The sequence below is a fragment of the Lepus europaeus genome, chromosome 13 (genome assembly GCF_033115175.1).
Source record: "Lepus europaeus isolate LE1 chromosome 13, mLepTim1.pri, whole genome shotgun sequence".
Taxonomy (NCBI): domain Eukaryota; kingdom Metazoa; phylum Chordata; class Mammalia; order Lagomorpha; family Leporidae; genus Lepus; species Lepus europaeus.
In genome coordinates, this window is record NC_084839.1 from 97,383,305 (window position 1) to 97,402,603 (window position 19,299).

Below are 19,299 nucleotides of genomic sequence, written 5' to 3' on the forward strand. Positions count from 1 at the left end.
CTTAGTTTGGGAATCAGTTCTCTGTAGTTCTGATCCAATTTGCACCCAAATTCTCTTTAGAGTCATCATGGCGCAATCTTAGTTTAGTGTCATTATTTCACAAGATAGAATTTCTGTAAGTTTTCTTGCTGTATTAGTCTAGCTGCTACTGTAATCCAGATCTGCCTTTACTCGTGTATTTCTGAAAGTCATTTGGTTAAACCACAGTGTCAAAAATGAAAAGGTAAGTTGCAGATTTGTGAATTTTTTAAAAGCACTTAAATGTGGAATTCTGATAACAGTGTGAGACTACAGCGCAACAGAAATTTGCTGAAGAACTTCAAAAGCGAGAACGTTTTTTAGTTGAGAGAGAACAACTGCTTTTCAAGCATGAAACTGCCCTGAGTAAAATTAAAGGTGTTGAAGAAGAGGTTCTTACAAGATTTCGCATTGTAAAGGAGGTAATTACTTAGCCTTTTGTTGCAGCAGTACTTCTCCCTTTATCTTTTTTAACATTTTGCCACATTTGCTTATTTTGTCTTCCTTTCCTCCTCCTCCTCTGTTCACCACCACAAACATTATTTTCTGAACCCTTTGAAAGTAATTTGCAGTAATAATGGCGTAGTATCCCAGAATACTTCATTGTGCATCTCCTAAGAATAAGGGCATTGTCCATTTCATTGTCATATCAGGAAATCAGTGCTAATTAAATAATGTAACTCCATATATGTCTCCTACATTTACTTCCCACTTGGTGCCCAAATTGTCTTTTATAGTTTTTTTGCTTTATTTTCTGATTGGGAAACTAGATAGGATTCACATGTTATATTTGGTTGTTAATCTTTCTTTGTTTCTTTACAGCTAGAGCACTCATCCTCACTGTTTTTGTGCCTTTTTTCCCCCAAGATTTATTTACTTATTTGAAATACAAAGTTACACAGAGAAGGAGAGGCAGAGAGAGAGAGAGGTCTTCCATCTGCTGATTCACTCCCCAGATGGCCACAATGGCAGGAGCTGCACCTATCTGAAGCCAGGAGCTAGGAGCTTCTTTTGGGTCTCCATGCAGGTGCAGGGGCCCAAAGACTTGGGCCACCTTCTGCTGACTTCCCAGGCCAAGGCAGAGAGCTGGATCAGAAGTGGAGCAACCAGGATTAGAACCAGTGCCCATGTGGGATGCCAGCACTGCAGGGGGCGGCTTTATCCACTCTGCCACAGCACTGGCCCCTGCTGTTTTTTATGAGAATTATCTTTGAAGAGTCCAGGCAACAGTTTTGTAGAATATGTTATGTCCTGGATTTTCCTGTTTCCTAAAGATAGTATTCACAGTACATGTCTTTGGCAAGGGTATTATGTAGGTGGCATAACCCTTCTTTGCTTCAAAACAGATTGTAACTTACATGGAGAAGAATTCATTCATTCAGTTTTGTAATCATCCCCATACTCAAGATAAGGAATTGTGCCAACACTCCTACAATGCCCTTACACCCACTTTCCCCATGCTCAACCCATGCAACCACTGATCTGTTTTCTCTCCCTATAGTTCTGCCTTTTCCAGAATGTCACGATTTTTTCTTTAGCTTTGATTTTTAGCAGCAATTCAGGTAAGATGTATCTTGGCATGCTTTTCTTTGAATTTGTCCTGTGTTTTACTGAGCTTCTAGAATTTGTCAACTTGTCTTCTGTCAAATTTGGGGGAGCTTTAAGCCTATTTTCCTTAAAATATTTTTCTGTTCCAATTACTTTTTCTCCTGTGACTCCTAGTTATTCCCTGTGCTATGACCCCCACAGATTTCTGAGGCTCTTTTTTTCCCCCATATTTTTCTTCTCTGTTCTTTGAATCTGGATCACTCAACCTTACGATTTTTGTTGGATCATTTCTCTCAATGTGTCTTTAGGTTCATATTCTCTTTGTTTTTTAATCTCTGTGTTGCTGTTGAGCTCACTTAATGAATTTTTATTTCTGATATTTTAAAGTTCTAAAAATTCAAGTTATGTTTAGAAATGTATTTTTGTTATTCTCATAAGAATTTCCTTACATTTTTGTTCACCTCATGGAAAGTAATTAACCTAACATCTAAGATTGGTGGCTGTTGGTTGTTTTTACAACTTACACTTTTAAAAAATTTTTATATTCAGTACCTTTTGGATTGTGTTCAAGTTCCTTGATTTTATCACATTATGTATAATCTGGGTCCTGTTATTATTCTCTTGGGGATATTTTTTATTAAGATTTATATATATTTAAAGATTTATCCTATTTATTTGAAAGGCAAAGTTACAAAGAGAAAGAGATACATCTGTTGGTTCACTCCCCAAATGGCTGTGATGGTTGGGACTGGCCCTGGCTGAAGCCAGGCTGCGTTTGGTCTGTTCTATCCTGTGCCTGGGTCATTCTAGGGTGCACCTGATTTCTATAGGTTCACAGACACCAGAGCAAGAGGATCTCCTGAGTCTCTCTTCTCCAAGATTCTTTCTTTTCTTTTTTTTTTTTTTTAAAGATTTATTTATTATTTGAAAGGTAGAGTTACAGAGAGGGAGGGACAGGCAGAGAGAGAGGAGTCTTCTATCTGCTGGTTCACTCCCCATATGGCTGTAATGGCCATGGCTGAACCAGACCAAAGCCAAGAACTGGGAGCCAAGAGCTTCATCCAGGTCTCCCACGTGAGTGCAGGGGCCTAAGCACTTGAGTTGTCTTCTACTGCTTTCCCAGATGCAGTAGCGAGGAGCTGGATGGGAAGTGGAGCAGCTAAAACTCAAACTGGCACACATATGGGATGCTGGTGCTGTGCAGCTTAACCTGCTATGCCACAGTAACGGCCCCTCCAAAATTCTTGCATAGGATGCAGGTGTCTTAACTGCTAGGCTGTACACCCACCCTGGGTATCATTTTATATAGTGATAGGTTATATAAAGCTAATATTTTTAGATTATTGGATTTTTTTTTACAGTACTAAAGAATGCATGCTTAGATTCTCAGATCTCTCTAGCCTGCTCTTATTTTTGATTCTCTCTCTAGATCTGACTACTGTTTTTATTAAGTTTAAAGATAACTGCTTTATTTAATCATATTTGAATGATTACTTGGAAGAGTAAAATTTATTTAGTTTTTTTTTGTTTCCTCTAGAAATTTGCTTGTTTTGATATTTTATGAACATATTGGGAATAGTAAGTAAAATTAAATATTCACACCTCATTTACTTTTTTAATTTAAGAGGCAGAGAAAAGAGAGGGAGAGAAAGGCGAGCTCCCACCCACTGGTTTACTCCCTAGATGCCTGTAGCAGGTGGGGTTGGGCTGGGGATGCCAGCAGGTACCCCATGTGGTGGCAGGACCCACCTATGTGAGCCGTCACTGCAGCTTCCCAGGGTCCATTTTGGGGATAGCAAATACTTAAACTTTTTTTTAAAGATTTTTTTAAAAATTTTATTTGAAAAGCAGAATCTTTAAGAGAGAGAAGGTGGAAGGGTTCACTCATCAGCCAGGGCCAGGTGAAACCAAAGCCAGGAGCTTCATCCAGGTCTCCCCACGTGGGAGTACTAGGGCCCAAGCACTTGGGCCATCTTCTGCTGTTTGTCCAGGCATATTAGCAGGGAACTGGATTGAAAGTGGAGCAGCTGGGACTCGAACATGCGCCCATATGGGATGCTGCCATCGCAGGCAGTGGTTTAACCTGCTATGCCACAGTGCCAGCTCCAGCAAATACTTTTTAATGGATTATTATTATTATTTTTTTTAACAAATACCCTGGAGAATCTGCACGCTCCTTTGCAACTGGTCCAGTAATGGTTGGACTGTTCATCCTGCCTTTATTGTTCATGTGACCCTTGTATCATCTTGAAAATAAACCCACCATCTTTTCTCTAGTATGACTTTCATTATTGGATTACCATGGCTGCCTTACCTTCTTAGCTCTGGCTTGTCTTCTCAACTGTGGCCATCACAATGTCACCCATGCCAGCTGTCCCCCATCCCCTTCACAGAGGTGGTATGGAGACTTTTTTTTTGACAGGCAGAGTAACACAGTGAGAGAGAGAGAAAGAAAGGTCTTCCTTCCGTTGGTTCACTCCCTAGATGGCTGCTACGGCTGGCGTGCTGCGCTGATCCTAAGCCAGGAGCCAGGTGCTTCCTCCTGGTCTCCCATGCAGGTGCAGGGGCCCAAGGACCTGGGCCATCCTCCACTGCCTTCCCGGGCTACAGCAGAGAGCTGGACTGGAAGAGGAGCAGCCAGGACAGAACCCGGGCCCCAGTTGGGACTAGAACCCAATGTGCCAGTGCCGCAGGCGGAAGATTAGCCAAGTGAGCCGCAGCACCATCCAGTATGGAGACTTTTGACTCCTGTGTTGTGAGCACAGTTGAACACCACACTTACCTGATGACCCAGGGAAATCTGGAATTTTACACCAGAGGACCCGCCACGTTCTCTCTTACACGTCTTGAGCCCCAGAAAGGGAAAGAAAAGGCGCATGTGTCTTAACTGACATCTTAACTGCTAGGTCAAATGCCTAGCCCTGTATTGATCTGAATGTTTTTAAAATGATTTATCTGTCTATCTATCGATCTATCTATCTATATCTTTTTTTCAAATAAATAACTCCTTGAATGCCAGCAATAGCTGAGTCCAGGCCAGGCAGAAATGGAGAACCAGGAACTCAAAATGGGTCTCACATATGGGTGGCAGTGGCCCAACTACTTGCATTATCACCTGCTGCCTCCCAGGGTCTGCACTGGTGGGAAGCAGGACTTGGTGCCAGAGCTGGGCCTTGAACCCAGACACTCTGGCAGGGGACACAGACGTCTTAACCAGCATCTTAATTGCTAAGTCAAATGTCATCCCTAGTATTCACCTTTTTTGGAGAATAAATGTATTTTTTATTTTTTAAAGAAAGCACAGAGACAGACAAGACAGTGCGCTTCCACTGGCTGGTTCCCTTCTCAGAAGGCCTTAGCAGCTCTGGCTGGGTCAGATGGAAGCTAGGAGACAAACTCCATCTGGGTCTCCATATGAGTGGCAGGGACTCAAGTACCTGCGCCATCACTGCTGCCTCCCAGGGTGCACAGCAGCAGGAAGCTGGCCTTGAAATAGAACCCTGACTCAGACCCAGGCACTGTGATACCTGATGTGACTGTCCCCAAGTGACAGCTTAACTCTTGTGCCAAGTGCTTACCTCACACTAAAACATGCTGTCCTATTTAAATGTAATTAGAGGTGAAGTTGATTTGGATCATTTTAAAACTGATTAAGATGGCCGGCGCCGTGGCTCAATAGGCTAATCCTCCACCTTGCGGCGCTGGCACACTGGGTTCTAGTCCCAGTCGGGGCGCCGGATTCTGTCCCGGTTGCCCCTCTTCCAGGCCAGCTCTCTGCTGTGGCCCGGGAGTGCAGTGGAGGATGGGCCAAGTGCTTGGGCCCTGCACCCCATGGGAGACCAGGAGAAGCACCTGGCTCCTGCCTTGGGATCAGCGCAGTGTGCCGGCCACAGCGCGCCAGCCGCAGCGGCCATTGGAGGGTGAACCAATGGCAAAAGGAAGACCTTTCTCTCTCTCTCTCTTTCTCACTGTCCACTCTGTCTGTCAGAAAAAAAAAAAAAAGAGTCAAGGGGGCTGGGGCCCACACCGTGGCGCAGTAGGTTAATCCTCTGCCTGCAGCGCTGGCATCCCATGTGGACACCAGTTCTAGTCCTGGCTGCTCCTCTTGCAGTCCAGCTCTCTGCTGTGGCCCGGGAAGGCAGTGGAGGATGGCCCAAGTGCTTGGGTTCCTGCACCCACATGGGAGACCGGGAGGAAGCACCTGACTTCTGGCTTTGGATTGGCACAGCTCTGGCCCTAGTGGCCATTTGTGGAGTGAACCAACGCAAGGAAGACCTTTCTCTCTGTCTCTCCCTCTGCCTGCCTTTCAAATAAATAAATAAAATCTTAAAAAAAAAAAAAAAAAAAAAAAGAAGAGGAAGAAGAGTCAAGGGGGCCAGTGCTGTGGCATAGTGAGTTAAGCCACTGCTTGTGGTACCAATATCCCATATGGGCACTTTTTTGAGTCCTGGCTGCTCCTTCTGATCCAGCTTCCTGCTAATGCAAAAGATAGCCTAAGTCCTTGGGACCCTGCACCCACGTGGGAGACCCAGAAGAAGCTCCTGGCTCCTAGCTTCAGATTGGCCCAGCTCCAGCCGTTGCAATCGTTTGGGGAGTAAACCAGCAGATGGATAAATTTTTTTTAAAGATTTATTTTATTTATTTGAAAGATAGAGTCACAGAGATAGAGACAGAGAGGTCTTCCATCCACTGGTTCACTCCCCAGATGGCTGTAATGGCCGGAGCTGTGCTGATCTGAAGCCAGGAGCCAGGAACTTCCTCCGGATCTCCCAGGCAGGCACAGGGGCCCAAGGACTTGGGCCATCTTCCACCGCTATCCCAGGCCACAGCAGAGAGCTGGATCAGAAGAGGAGCAGCCAGAACTAGAACCAGCGCCTATATGGGACGCCGGCGCCTCAGGCCAGGGCTTCAATCCACTGTGCCACAGTGCCAGCTCTGGATAAATCTTTTAAAAAAGAGTCAAATACTTTGGAGTTCATAGAAATTTTATTACACACCATATCATTTAACATTTTGGAGGGAGATGTAAAGCTGGAATCTAAAAATTTAACTACTTTAGGAGGATAAGGAATCAGTTTGGAGGCTGGTGTTGTGGCAATAGTGGGTTAAGCCACTGCCTGCGGTGCCAGCAGCCCACATGGATGCCAGTTTGTGTCCCTGCTGCTCTATTTTTTTTTTTTTTAAGATTTATTTATTTATTTGAAAGGCAGATTTTCAGAGAGGCAGAGGCAGAGAGAGAGAGGTCTTCACTCCCCAAATGACCACAGCGGCCAGAGCTGAGCTGATCTGGAGCCAGGGGCCAGGAGCTTTTTCCCACCATCTTCCACTGCTTTCCCAGGCCATAGCAGATAGCTGGATTGGAAGACCAGCAGCTGGGACTTGAACTGGTACCCATATGTGTTGCTGGTGCTGCAGGCCTGGGCTTTAACCCGCTGTGCCACAGTGCTGGCCCCTATGTCTTCTCTCTCTCTCTCTCTTTTTTTTTTTTTTAAGATTTTATTTATTTGAGAGGTAGAGTTATAGACAGTGAGAGGGAGAGGAGACAGAGAGAGAGGTCTTCCATCTACTGGTTCATTCCCCAGATGGCCGCAACGGCCGGAGCCGTGCCAATCTGAAGCCAGGAGCCACAGCTTCTTCCGGATCTCCCATGTGGTTGCAGAGGCCTGAGGACTTGGGCCATCTTGGACCTGGGCCATCTCCCAGCCCATAGCAGAGAGCCAAATTGGAATAGGAGCAGCCGGGACTAGAACTGGTGGCCATATGAGATGTTGGTGCTACAGGTGGAGAATTAACCTACTGCCCTGTCTATTGTCTCTTAAAAAGATCAAAGTCCTTCATTGTTTCATTTTGTGTAATGTCAAATAAAAATGTTTCAGTGAGTTTCTGTGTTGGGTTTTTCTGAGCAGAAGCAAAAAATAGATTTATTGCTACTTAATTTGTATGATGGTATGTTTTACTTTTGATGTTTGATTATAATTTTTATAAATTATATGCCACATTAGATGGATAAATCCTATGCTTAGATATACTGGTTAAAGATTTTATGATGTAAGGATTTCTAATTAATTCATTGTCTGTAGTATTGGTCAAAGGGAATCTTTACCTAATCTTTAGATCAGGTGGTTTTATTTTTTTTCTTCTAGCAACATGATGCAGAAGTTGAACACTTAACTGAAGTTCTTAAGGAAAGGAATAAAGAAAGCAAGAGACTGAGGTCCTCCTTTGATGCATTGAAAGAGTTGAATGATAATTTAAAGAAACAGGTAAGATCTGTTTTAATGTATATCGAATTATAGAATATTCTAATAATTATATTTTATACCTAATAAGTTGTGTCAGTTTTAGAACATACCTCAGCTAGAGAAAGTTTTAATTAGATTTGTCTGTTAGATTTATTGTGGAATACTTCCAAATGCAAATACAGTTTTTTTTTAAAGCTGATGCTTTCTACTCTTCATCTGTTATGGCCACCAATGGAGACGTTTGACGATTTGAAATTCTTTTAAAATAGAAGACCATTACTAGACTAAAAGCAAGCAAAAGTGAAAACTTGATCACTACTGACGTCTTAGACACTGATTCCCGGCTCGAATGCGTATTGTCACTGCGGTCACACACCACTGCTTATTTAATGACACTTCTTTCCTGAATATCTGCTGTATGCTGGGCACTGTGCTAGACTCAGGTCTTCAAGTTGCTCATGGTCTTGTGGGAATAGACTGCTATCACATGACACTGTAATTGTTTCTGTATGTGATATAATTTAGGACAGTACATAAGTACTAAAGTTGTATGACAGAAACATATTTGTGAGTTGTACCTTTTTATTATTTCCCTCTGGTAGTTTTTGAATGAAAGATGTGAAAATAGAGGAATATGTTCAAAATAGATGTGAGAATGATTATGCAGGTTTTGATTGTGTGGGGAGAAGTAGATGGGCAGCATTTGGTGTAAACCCAGTCACTTCAAAAATTAGAAATGTTGGACTGGAAACTTTATGAATTCTAAAACATGGTAAGCATAGAATCAGATCATTTGCCTCCTCAAGTTTGTTAGCCAGCTCCGTACCTTTTATTCTGTTTCTGCTTTTGATTCCCTGTAGTTACTACTTGCAGTAAACCTTCTTCCTTGGCTGTGATAACTGGGAACCTTAGTTCTCACTTGATCTAGTTCTTTGGCTTCTCTGAATTAATTTATGGCCTCCCACCATTGGACTATAACCTTTACTGACTGTGATTTGTTAGGAAGTCTGGAGAGAACTTTTTCCAATTACAATCTCAGTTTGGCACCTGCTTGGGAGAAGTGTTTCTGTAACTGCTAGTACAGGTGCATTGTTGCCATACCCATCTCTTAGGTTTCTATATTTTTTGGCAGTTTTGTATGAGTTATTTAATGATTGAGGTAGACACACGGATTATTAATTTACTGGACCTATGACAATTAGATTTATGAGTTATTGAGTCCAAATGGAAAGTGAGAGAAAAATCTTTGGAATCATAGCGCAAAAAAAGCCATCAGCTGTAAGTAAATGAATGAGTATGGCCATGTTGCAAAATGACTATACAGAAACAAGCAGTGGGTAGATTTGGCTTACAGGCCACAGTTTGTGGATATCTGGAATTATTCATACTTTAGAATTGCTGAGTAAAAAGGCATATCATTTCTGTAACTGACATAGTAATTTATATAGCTTTATAATTTACATTTGCTTTACAATTTAAAAGCTTTTTCCATTAAGTCTTGCCAGGTTGAGGAGACAGTGATTAATGTTCAGGACCCACTGGGGAATAGGGAGAGGGAGATAGAAGGTTAGATAATGGGTATCTAAACATGGAGGGATAGAAGGAATAAGTTCTTGCATTCCACAGCACAGAAAGACAACTGTAGTTCACAATGATGTGTTATATACTGTATGAAGAACTGGAAGAGAGGAGCTGGAAGGCTCCAGACAGAAGGAAACGGTAAGGAAATGGGAATGCTTAATCTTCAGATTTATGCAGTTTGTTTTTGCAGTATATGTATGCTGAAATATTGCACAGTACTCCATAAAGTGTGCAGGTTATGTTGATCAAAAAGTTTTTATAAAAAAGACCAATCAGGAGAGGGTTCTGTTGAGTGCTCCAAGAACCTCAATCCAAAGGAGAAAAGGGGAGAGCTTTTGGTGCAGTAGTTAAATTGCTACTGGGGGCACCTACATCCTACATTGGAATTTGAATCCTGCCCCTCTGCCTCTGATCCGGCTTCCTGTAATGCACCCTGTGAAGGAGCGGATGATGGCTCAAGAACTTCGGTCCCTGCCACCAACGTGGGAGACTAGAATTGAGTTCCAGGCTCCTGGCTTTGACCTGGCCCAGCCTTGGCTGTTCAGGGCATTTGAGGAGTAAACAAGCAGTTGGAAGATGTAAGAACTCTGTGTCTGTCTCTCTGCCTTTCAAATAAATGAAAATAAATTAATAACAGTTGTAAAGAGGAGCAGGGCTACACCTTTGGAACAGGTGAATTAGAGGTAGATAGAACACACACACCCCCCACCCTGCAGCATGGCCTTGATTGATATCAGCTCCTGGTCAAATTAAGCTGCTCACTCTTTACTTTAAATACCTAGTAGAGGAACAGATGATCCTTCTCTGGGAGAAAATATATGCTACCTTTTCTGTGTTTTATCTACAGCATTTTTAATTGTACACAAAATTAACAACCACATCAAAAGACAGAATCACATGACTGAACTTGCAGGGAAAAACCCCAGAGAATATTAACATATCTGCAAGTGATCCAGAGACTGGCGTTAAAGGCAGTGACTTTAATGATTAATATGTGCACAAAGGTGTAAAGAAAGATTCAGAATTTCTTTAGAGAATTAGACTATAAAAAGGAATTAAATTGAAATGTTAAAAATACATTGGTTGATTAAGAACTCCAAGGAATGGGTTTAACAACAGATGAGACACAGTGGAAGATAGGATTAGTGAACCAGAAGATAGTTTCGTTAAAAAAAACTCTCCAAATTGAAGCACTGAGTGAAAAAAGAATAGAAAATTCAAAAGAGACATGTGGGACATAGTCAGGAAGTTTGACACAGATGAGCTCCAGAAAGAGAGGAAAGAGAGGATGGATAAAGACATATGAAGAGGGGCTGGCTTTGTGTAGAACAGGTTAAGCTGCCACCTACAATGCTGGTATCTCATTTGGGTGCCAGTTCAAGTCCCAGCTGCTGCATTTCTGATCTAGCTCCCTGCTAATGAGCCTGGTAAAGCAGTGGAAGATAGCCCAAGTCCTTGGGGCCCTGTATCTATGTGAGAGATCTGGAAGAAGCTCCTCGCTCCTGGCTTTGGCTTGGCCCAGCCCTGGCTTTTGCGACCATTTGGGGAGTGAAGCAGTGGATAGAAAATCTCTCTATATATATTTTTTCCCTCTCCCTCTCTCATTCTGTGTGCGTGTGTGTGTTAAAAAAAAAGAGAGAGAGAGAGAGAAATGAAGGGACAATAGCCAGGAATTTTCCAAGAACTGGTGAATGATGTCAACGTGCACATTCAAGAAGCTGTGCTACTAGGCAGGGTAATTTGTGGAAAACCATACATAAGCACACTCTTTTAAGACTGCTGAAAATGTTAGAGAAAATCATAAAGGTGATCAGAAAAAATAAAACCACACCTTGCCTTCGGAAGAAACAGACTGATATCTAGCCTCTGAGGAGGAGCAAGTTAAATAAAAGAGGGGAAATTGTTATTTCAACTTGACATTTTAAGAAAGGAAAAATACAAATCAGTCTCTGCCACAAGTTTAGAAGTAAAACTTTAATGTTAACAAACCTGGTCCGGTGATAACAAAAAATGGATACTACAACTACAAAATCACGTGAATTATTGAAAACTTTTCTGTCAGATTAGAACAAAGGAAAAGTACTTGCTGTCATTACTTCTACTGAACATTGTAATGAAAGTCCTAATCAATGCAATAAGGGGGAGGGGAGAAGTACAAGCATTGGAAGGGAGAAAATAATTATCCAGGAGTAGATCTAAAGAAAGATGTGCCAGACGTCTGTGCTGAAAACTGCAGCATACTACCAAGAGAATACAGAAACGAAGGCCTTAGTGAAATGAAGGGTCTGTTGTCTTCAAGGGTAGAAAAACTCAGTGTTGTGTAGATGTTCTTCACAGGATGCCCCTATGAATTCAATGTAATTCCAGTAACAGCTCATTGCACTGCCTATCTATGATTTGTGTACTTTTCTTATGTAAAAACGCTAAGTAAAAATATTACTTGAAAAACATTTCTCACCAAAAAAAATGCTTTTAGGATGTCAGGATTCTTTCACATTTTTCGTATAGTGAGCTTTCTTGGACACAGGTAATGTTTGAGGTGAAAATGGTGATGTTTTTAGCCGTGGATCTAATGGAATCATGAAGTCCACTTCTGTTTTGTTATATTGCCTGGTTTTGTAGACATAATACAATAGATTGAGAAACCCGGCTTTGAAACTAGCTTAAGGTTTATATTGAAATACCTAACTTCCTTCCTTTAGTTAAATGAAGTAAGTGAAGAAAACAGGAAGATGGAGATTCAGGCTAAGAGAGTTCAAGCCCGTTTAGATAACTTACAGGTAAGTTCCCTTTTCTTCTCTTGAGACACACAATCATTTTTAAATGATTGCCTTTACTCACTCTTAATTGTTCTTTATTTCATGGATATGTACCGTTGCAGAGAAAGTATGAGTTTATGACAGTACAAAGATTGAAAGGCAATTCCCATGCTGCTCAGGAAATGAAAAGTTTAAAACAAGAGAAAGTACCAGCTTCAAAAACTTACAAGGTACGATATGACTGAAAATTTCTCCAGTGAAAAGGCAGGAAATTTTTTCTGCTTCCTTAATAATTTTTCTTTCATTTAGCAAACATTCTTTTAGATATAAAAGAATTCATTGTAATAATCATTTTATAGAAAAATAGTGCAAGATATTTCCTATATATATATTTTTTATTTGACAGGTAGAGTTATAGACAGACAGGTCTTCCTTCCGTTGGTTCACTCCTCTAATGGCTGCTACGGCTAGTGCTATGCCGATCCAAAACAAGGAGCCCGGTGCTTCCTCCTGGTCTCCCATGTAGGTGTGCAGGGACCCAAGTACTTGGGCCATCCTCTGCTGCCTTCCTGGGCCACAGCAGAGAGCTGGACTGGAAGAGGAGCAACTGGGACAGAACTTGGCGCCCCAACCGGGACTAGAACCCGGAGTGCCAGCGCTGCAGGCAGAGGATTAGCCAAGTGAGCCACGGCGCCGGCCTCCAATATATTTTTATTTGCATAATAAAACAATTTTTTTTGGCAGTGGCTCAGGTACGGTAACACTGACAACAGCAACCTAACATTAATAACATTTCTATTACTCAGTGTGTGTTGAGACTCCGCAAATGTTTGATGTTATTTTTCTGTCAAGACTGCAATAGGTGAATGATCTATTTCTCCCCCTAAGGATTTTTAACTTGACTTAATTACATATAGTAACCTAATAAGTAGACCGACAAATATAATCCTTGATAAATATTTAGCATTCCTGTAAACCACAACCAATTATAGAACATATCTGTTACCCTGAAAAGTTCTTCTGTGCCTTTTCCTGGTCATGTTTCTCTGCCAGAACCACTTGTTGATATAATTTCTGTCGCCATGAATTATTTTTCCTCTTTAAGGACTTCAGTGAATGGAATTGCTTACTATGTGCTGGTCGTGTAGGGCTCTTTTCCTCAGCATTATATCAAGCTATCAGTAGTGTTTCTTTTCTCAGCAGTACTCCATTGCATGAGCTTACCCCAGTTAATCTGTTGATGGGTACCTGTGCTGTTTCTATTTTTCTTGCTTTGAATCATGGGCTGTGAGTATTCAGGTACAAGGTTTTTGTAGACATTGTTTTTATTCCTCATGGTGAATACCAGGACTGGAATTTCTGAGCCATAGGGCGATGTGTATTTGTAAGAAACTGACAACTTCCAAAGTGGTTGTACCACTTTATACTTCTGTTAGTGATGTATGAAAGTTCTGGCTTTTCCCCAGCCTTGCCAGCATTTGGCATTTTCATTGTTTTTCATTTTGACCCTTCCAGTGGGTGTCTAGTAGTCTTAGTATCATAGCAGGCTTTAATCCTTTCAGGTAATTTTCTAGTTCTTTATATATACTAAATTGGAAAAGAAGGTTTTATGTTGAAGTATTCGAGGTGATTAAAGTTCTCATCTAAAAGCAGTTTATTTCTATTTGAAAGAAGTTGAGAGGGGTTAGAAATTACTCTTTTTTAGAAGAGTGTGGTAACTATATTTATCATTGTATTCTCAGCCACTTTATATCATTGTTATGGATTGCCATTTAATGTTTTCTTTTTATTAAAATATTTCTCTGCAAAATTTTTTAATGTTTATTTTGTTTTGAGATGTTGTAATTTACTGAGGTAGCTGCAAGAGAGTGTTTGCTTTACTTTTACTTTAAAATTTAAGTTTTCAACATGTTGCCACAATGATTTCATGTGTAGACAGTAAACCTACATGCACATGTGCACTATTGTTTTCTTGAAAACAGATATATCACAAAGTGAGGATTCGTGCTAGTGATCATAATGTGGAAAGAAGGGTGTATTGTCACATAAGTGGTGTGATTCAGTGAGGCAGTATTGTAACTGTTCCAAATGATATGAAATCCACACAGATTTATACTCTACATGTTAACTTCCACAAATAGGAGAAAACGTAATATTTGTCTTTCTGGGTCTGGCTTGTTTCACTTAGCATAATGATTTCCAGTTCTATTTTGTTGCAAACGTCAGAATTTCGTTCTCTTTAAAGGCTGACTAGTATTCTATCCTGTATATATACACTTATCAGTTGATGGATATTTAGGTTGGTTCTATATTTTTGCTGTTGTCAATTGAGGCACTGTAAACATGGGAGTACAAGTACCTCTTTCATATGTTGATTTCATTTGCTGTGGTTATATTTCCAGGATTCCAAGCCAGGTTGTATGGTAGACATATTTTTAGTTTTCGGAGGATTCTCCATACTGTTTTTTACAATGGTTACACCAGTTTGCATTCCCACCAGCAGTGTATTAGGTTACCCTATTTTCTACAACCTTGCCAGCATTTGTTATTTTCTGAGTTTTGTATAGGACATGATAACTGAAGTGAGGTGATACCTCTTTGTGGTTTTTGTCTGTGTTTCTCTGATGGCTAGTGATCCTGAGCATTTTTTCACGTCTATTGGCCATTTGTATTTTTTTTTTTTGAAAATGTCTATTTGGAGCCATTGCCATGGTGTAGTGAGTAAAGCCACTGCCGTGGCCCCAGTATTCCCTATGGGCACTGGTTTGATTCCTGGCTGCTCCACTTCCAATCCAACTCCCTGCTAATGTACCTGGGAAAACAGCGGAAAATGGCCCAAGTGCTTGGGCCCTTGTACCCACATGGGAGACCCAGAATAAGCTTCTGGCTCTTTGCTTCGGATCAGCTCAGCTCCAGCAGTTGCAGCTGTTTGGGAAGTGAGCCAGTGGTTGGAAGATCTCTCTCTCTGTCTCCTCTCCCCCAACTCTGCTTCTCAAATAAATAAATAAATTTTTTTTAAAAAAGTCTTTACCAAAAAAGTGCCTATTTGTATCCTTTGCCCATTTCTCAATTGGATTGTTTGTTTTGCTTTTGAGTTTCTTAAGCTCCTTATATATCCCAGATATTAATCCTTTATCAGATGAATAGTTTGCAAGTATTTTCTCCTATTCTGTTGGTTGTCTCTTCACTTTGTTAATTGTTTTCTTTACTGTGTAGAAGCTAATTAGCTTGATGTAATACCATTTGTCTGTTTTTGCTTATACTGCCTCTGGGATCCTACCCAAGAAATCTTTGCCTAGGCCAGTGTCTTGTGTTTCATGCGTTTGATAGTTTTAGGTCTGAAGTTTAGATCCTTGACCCATTTTGAGTTGATTTTTGTATAGGACTAATGTAGGGAATCTGTTTCAAACTTCTACATGTGCAAATTCAGTTTTACCGATACCGTTTGTTGAATTCTGCAGGAAATGACTTTAGCTTGTTTGTCAAAGAGTACTTGGTTGTAGATGTGTGGGTCAATTTTTGGGGTTTCTGTTCTGTTCCATTGACCTATATGTCTATGCTGGTAGCTCAATGTGTATGTCTTAAAATCTAGTATTATGATGTCTCCAGCTTTGTGGGTTTTTTTTTTGTTTGTTTGTTTGTTTGTTTGTAAAGATGTATTTATTTGAGAGGCAGAGTTACAGAGGGACAGACAGAGAGAGAGGTGTTCAACTGCTGGTTCACTCCCCAGATGGCTACAGTGGTTGGAGGTGGGCCCATCTGAAGCCAGGAGCTTCTTCCAGGTTTCCCACATGGGTGCAGGGACATATGTGCTTGGGCCATCTTCCACTGCTTTCCCAGGCCACCAGCAGGGAGCTGGATCAGAAGGGGAGTAGCCAGAACTTGTTAGACTTTTTTCATTATGGAGGCTAATGCTGTTGAGTTAAGACCAATTTTACTTTTCTGTTTATAAAGCTTGGGCTAAAGAACTTCTATGAAAATTCTTTACTCTGATAATTTTTTATTTGAGAGGGGAGGAGTTACACAGAGACGGAGTGAGGGATGGGGAGAGAGAGATCAGTCTTCAGTCTGCTGGTCTATTGAAATAGCCACAACAGCCAGGGCTAGGCCAGGCCTAAACCAGAAGCCTGGAACTCCATCTGGGTCTCCCATGTGGGTAACAGGGGCCCAAGCACTGCTTTCCCAGGTACATTAGTGGGGAGCTGGATCAGAAGTGGAGCAGCTGGGACTCGAACTGGTGCTCATATGGGATGCTGGCGTTGTAGGTATGAACTTAACCCACTGTGCCATAGTGCTGCTGCCCCCCAAGAATTCTTTATTTTGATAATAAGACACACTACTTTCAATTTCTTTTTTTTTTTATTTGAAAGTCAGAGTTACAGAGAGGTAGGGGGTTGGGGGGGGGGGTCATCCATCTGCCCCAAATGACTGCAATGGCTGGAGCTGGGCCAATCAGGAGCCAGGAGTCTCCTCTGGGTCTCCCACATAGGTGCCAGGGCCCAAGCACTTGGGCCATCTTCCACCACTTTCTCAAGCCATAGCAGAGAGCTGGATCGGAAGTGAAGCAGCTGGGACCTGAAGCAGCTGGGACTCGAACTGGCACCCATTTGGCATGCCGGCACTGTGGCAGCCTCGCCCTCTTCGCCATAGCACTGACCCCTCAATTTCCTTTTAATGAGTTTTCTCTCTCTCAGCCAGCTTTTAACATTTTTAGTTTTAATTGGCAAATGTTTTTTTCTAATGTCTTTTGGTTGTATGGAGAATCTACCCTTAAACATATATATTAGTTGTTTTAGATATATTAGTCTAAAGTCATTTCCAGATTTTAAGGCTTGCCATTTAACTTTCATGAGGTTTTGAACTGAAATAAATGTTTAACTTTTGACATATAGGCACCACTTAATGGACAAGTTTATGAACTTTTAACTGTCTTCATGGACTGGATTTCGGATCATCACCTTAGCAAACTGAAACATGAAGAATCTGTAACAGATGGTGAAAAGCCACTTCCCAAATTCACTTCTCAGAGAAATGGTATTCAGGAGAAATGTGTAAAGGTTTGTTTTGTTTTGATTGAAATATATCACTCAGTAGACATAAAGATTAAAAAAGAAAAATCTGTGATATCGTTTGTAAGTAGAGAGAATATTGAAAGTATTTTTGATTGAAAATTTGTCATACTATAAGTGAGCTCTGCAGAAGTTCATTTCAAACTTTATAAAATTAATTCATACGTAATTTTTTTAATATGATAGGAATGTTTCCTTTAAATGTAGAGATCAGACATTAAACACATACTCCAAAAATATTTGAGGGGAGTTAAATCAGCTCACCTTTATAAAATAAGATTTTGCAGAATAATCTGAGTGGGTCCAATAATCACATGAGCAGTTTAAAACAGGAAAGCTCAGAAGAATGGACCAGATGCTTACCTCAGTGTTGGCTGGCTTTTAAGATCTAAAGTGGGGCCGGCACCGAGGCTCAATAGGCTAATCCTCCGCCTGTGGCGCCGGCACACCGGGTTCTAGTCCCAGTCGGGGCACTGGATTCTGTCCTGGTTGCCCCTCTTCCAGGCCAGCTCTCTGCTATGGCCCTGGAGTGCAGTGGAGGATGGCCCAAGTGCTTGGGCCCTGCACCCCATGGGAGACCAGGAGAAGCACCTGGCTCCTGGCTTCGGATCAGTGCTATGTGCCAGCCATAGCACGGCGGCCATTGCAGGGTGAACCAATGGCAAAGGAAGACCTTTCTGTCTGTCTCTTTCTCTCACTGTCCACTCTTCCTGTCAAAAAATAAAAAAAATAAAATAAAAAAAGATCTAAAGTGGGCCATGTGCCATGGAACATGGGTCTCTTTTAGAAACTGGGACACTCTTATCGACAGCAAGCAAATGGGAATCTCAGTTCTACAACTTTGAGGGACTGATTCTCATTAAGCAAGGAAATGGATCCTCCTTTTGCTTCCAGAACAGAACATAGGTTGTTTTTTGTTTTTTAAAGATGTATTTATTTGAAAGGCAGACTCACAGACAGGGAGAGGCAGAGGCAAAGAGAGAGATCTTCCATCCACTGGTTTACCCACCAAATGGCCACAGCGACTAGGGTTGGGCCAGATTGAAGCCAGGAGCTTTATCCGGGTTTCCCATGTGGGTGCAGGGACCCAAATACTTAGGCCATCTTCTACTGCTTTCCTAGGCGCATTAGCAGGGCGCTGGATCAGAAATGGAGCAGCTGGGTCTTAAACTGGCACCCATATGGGATGCCAGCTCTGCAGACAGCAGCTTAACACCCTGTGGACACTTTGGTTTTGGCTGGCCAATACCCACATTGCACTTCAGGCATGGAGAACTGTAAAATGATACATTTGTGTTGCTTAAATATTAAGTCTGTGGTACTTTGTTCTGGCAGTGAAAGGTTACAAACACACCTTTGTTTAGAATTTTGTCTCTCTTAACACCTACATCACCTGTTGCACTGTTGAAATCCAGCATTGTTCTAGAGGTAGCTGCTGATGAGAAGGGCCTGCAGTGTTGAAGTTCTACAGAATTGCCATTCTGTTTGTTAGAATTTGATGAGGAAGAGGAGTCCCAAGACATTCAGGCTCATTACTGACAAGTTTGTAAAAATGGAATTTGAAGCATATAAGACAACATATGAAGCAGGACATATTGCGGGAGCCCTAGAGACCGGTTGGGAAGCTGCAGCCCCAGGCCAGTGCATGACAATGAGGGGCTATGGAAATTTGTGGATTTTGCAGGTGTGCACGTTTCCCAGTGTAACACAGGGTAACCAGGAAGACATCTCTCATACCCTTCACTTTGAGATGGAAACAAAAGAATAAACCGTGAGATCAGTGTTTTGTCTGGTATGGTTTACGTCTTGCCTGACAGTGTGCCTAAGGGAAAAGGAGACGTAGTCTGGAAGCTGTAGAATCCGGAGATGAGTGCACAGCACACTGGAGCACTTCTCCAGGAAGAGAGCAGAGGATTATGGGCTTCTCAGAAGATTCAGTGACAAGCTGCTCGGGAAATTAAGACAGTAAACTGCGCACATATAAGACCAGAGAAGACACATCCTCCAGAAAAGGTTAAGAGAGGTGCCAAAAGCGATAGCTTTGATTTGATAGATTTGATTGATGATGGTTTTCCCCGCATG

At 41.6% G+C, this 19,299-nt stretch overlaps 1 protein-coding gene across 14 annotated transcripts in view; it reads left to right on the plus strand.

The window, feature by feature from the left end:
• Nucleotides 1-19,299, plus strand: part of CCDC138 (coiled-coil domain containing 138) — an 85,811-nt gene that overhangs the window by 14,161 nt on the left and 52,351 nt on the right. For 12 of the 14 annotated variants that reach the window (XR_009867839.1, XM_062210061.1, XM_062210062.1 and 9 more), the window contains 5 exons: nucleotides 282-440; nucleotides 7,710-7,829; nucleotides 12,092-12,169; nucleotides 12,271-12,378; nucleotides 17,041-17,205. Coding sequence is in view for 13 of the 14 variants with exons in the window: in XM_062210061.1 (XP_062066045.1) it covers nucleotides 282-440; nucleotides 7,710-7,829; nucleotides 12,092-12,169; nucleotides 12,271-12,378; nucleotides 17,041-17,205 (630 nt within the window). In the remaining variant the exon portion in view is untranslated. The remainder of the gene's footprint in view (nucleotides 1-281; nucleotides 441-7,709; nucleotides 7,830-12,091; nucleotides 12,170-12,270; nucleotides 12,379-17,040; nucleotides 17,206-19,299) is intronic. The other 2 variants (XM_062210069.1, XM_062210065.1) reach the window with 2 other exon arrangements.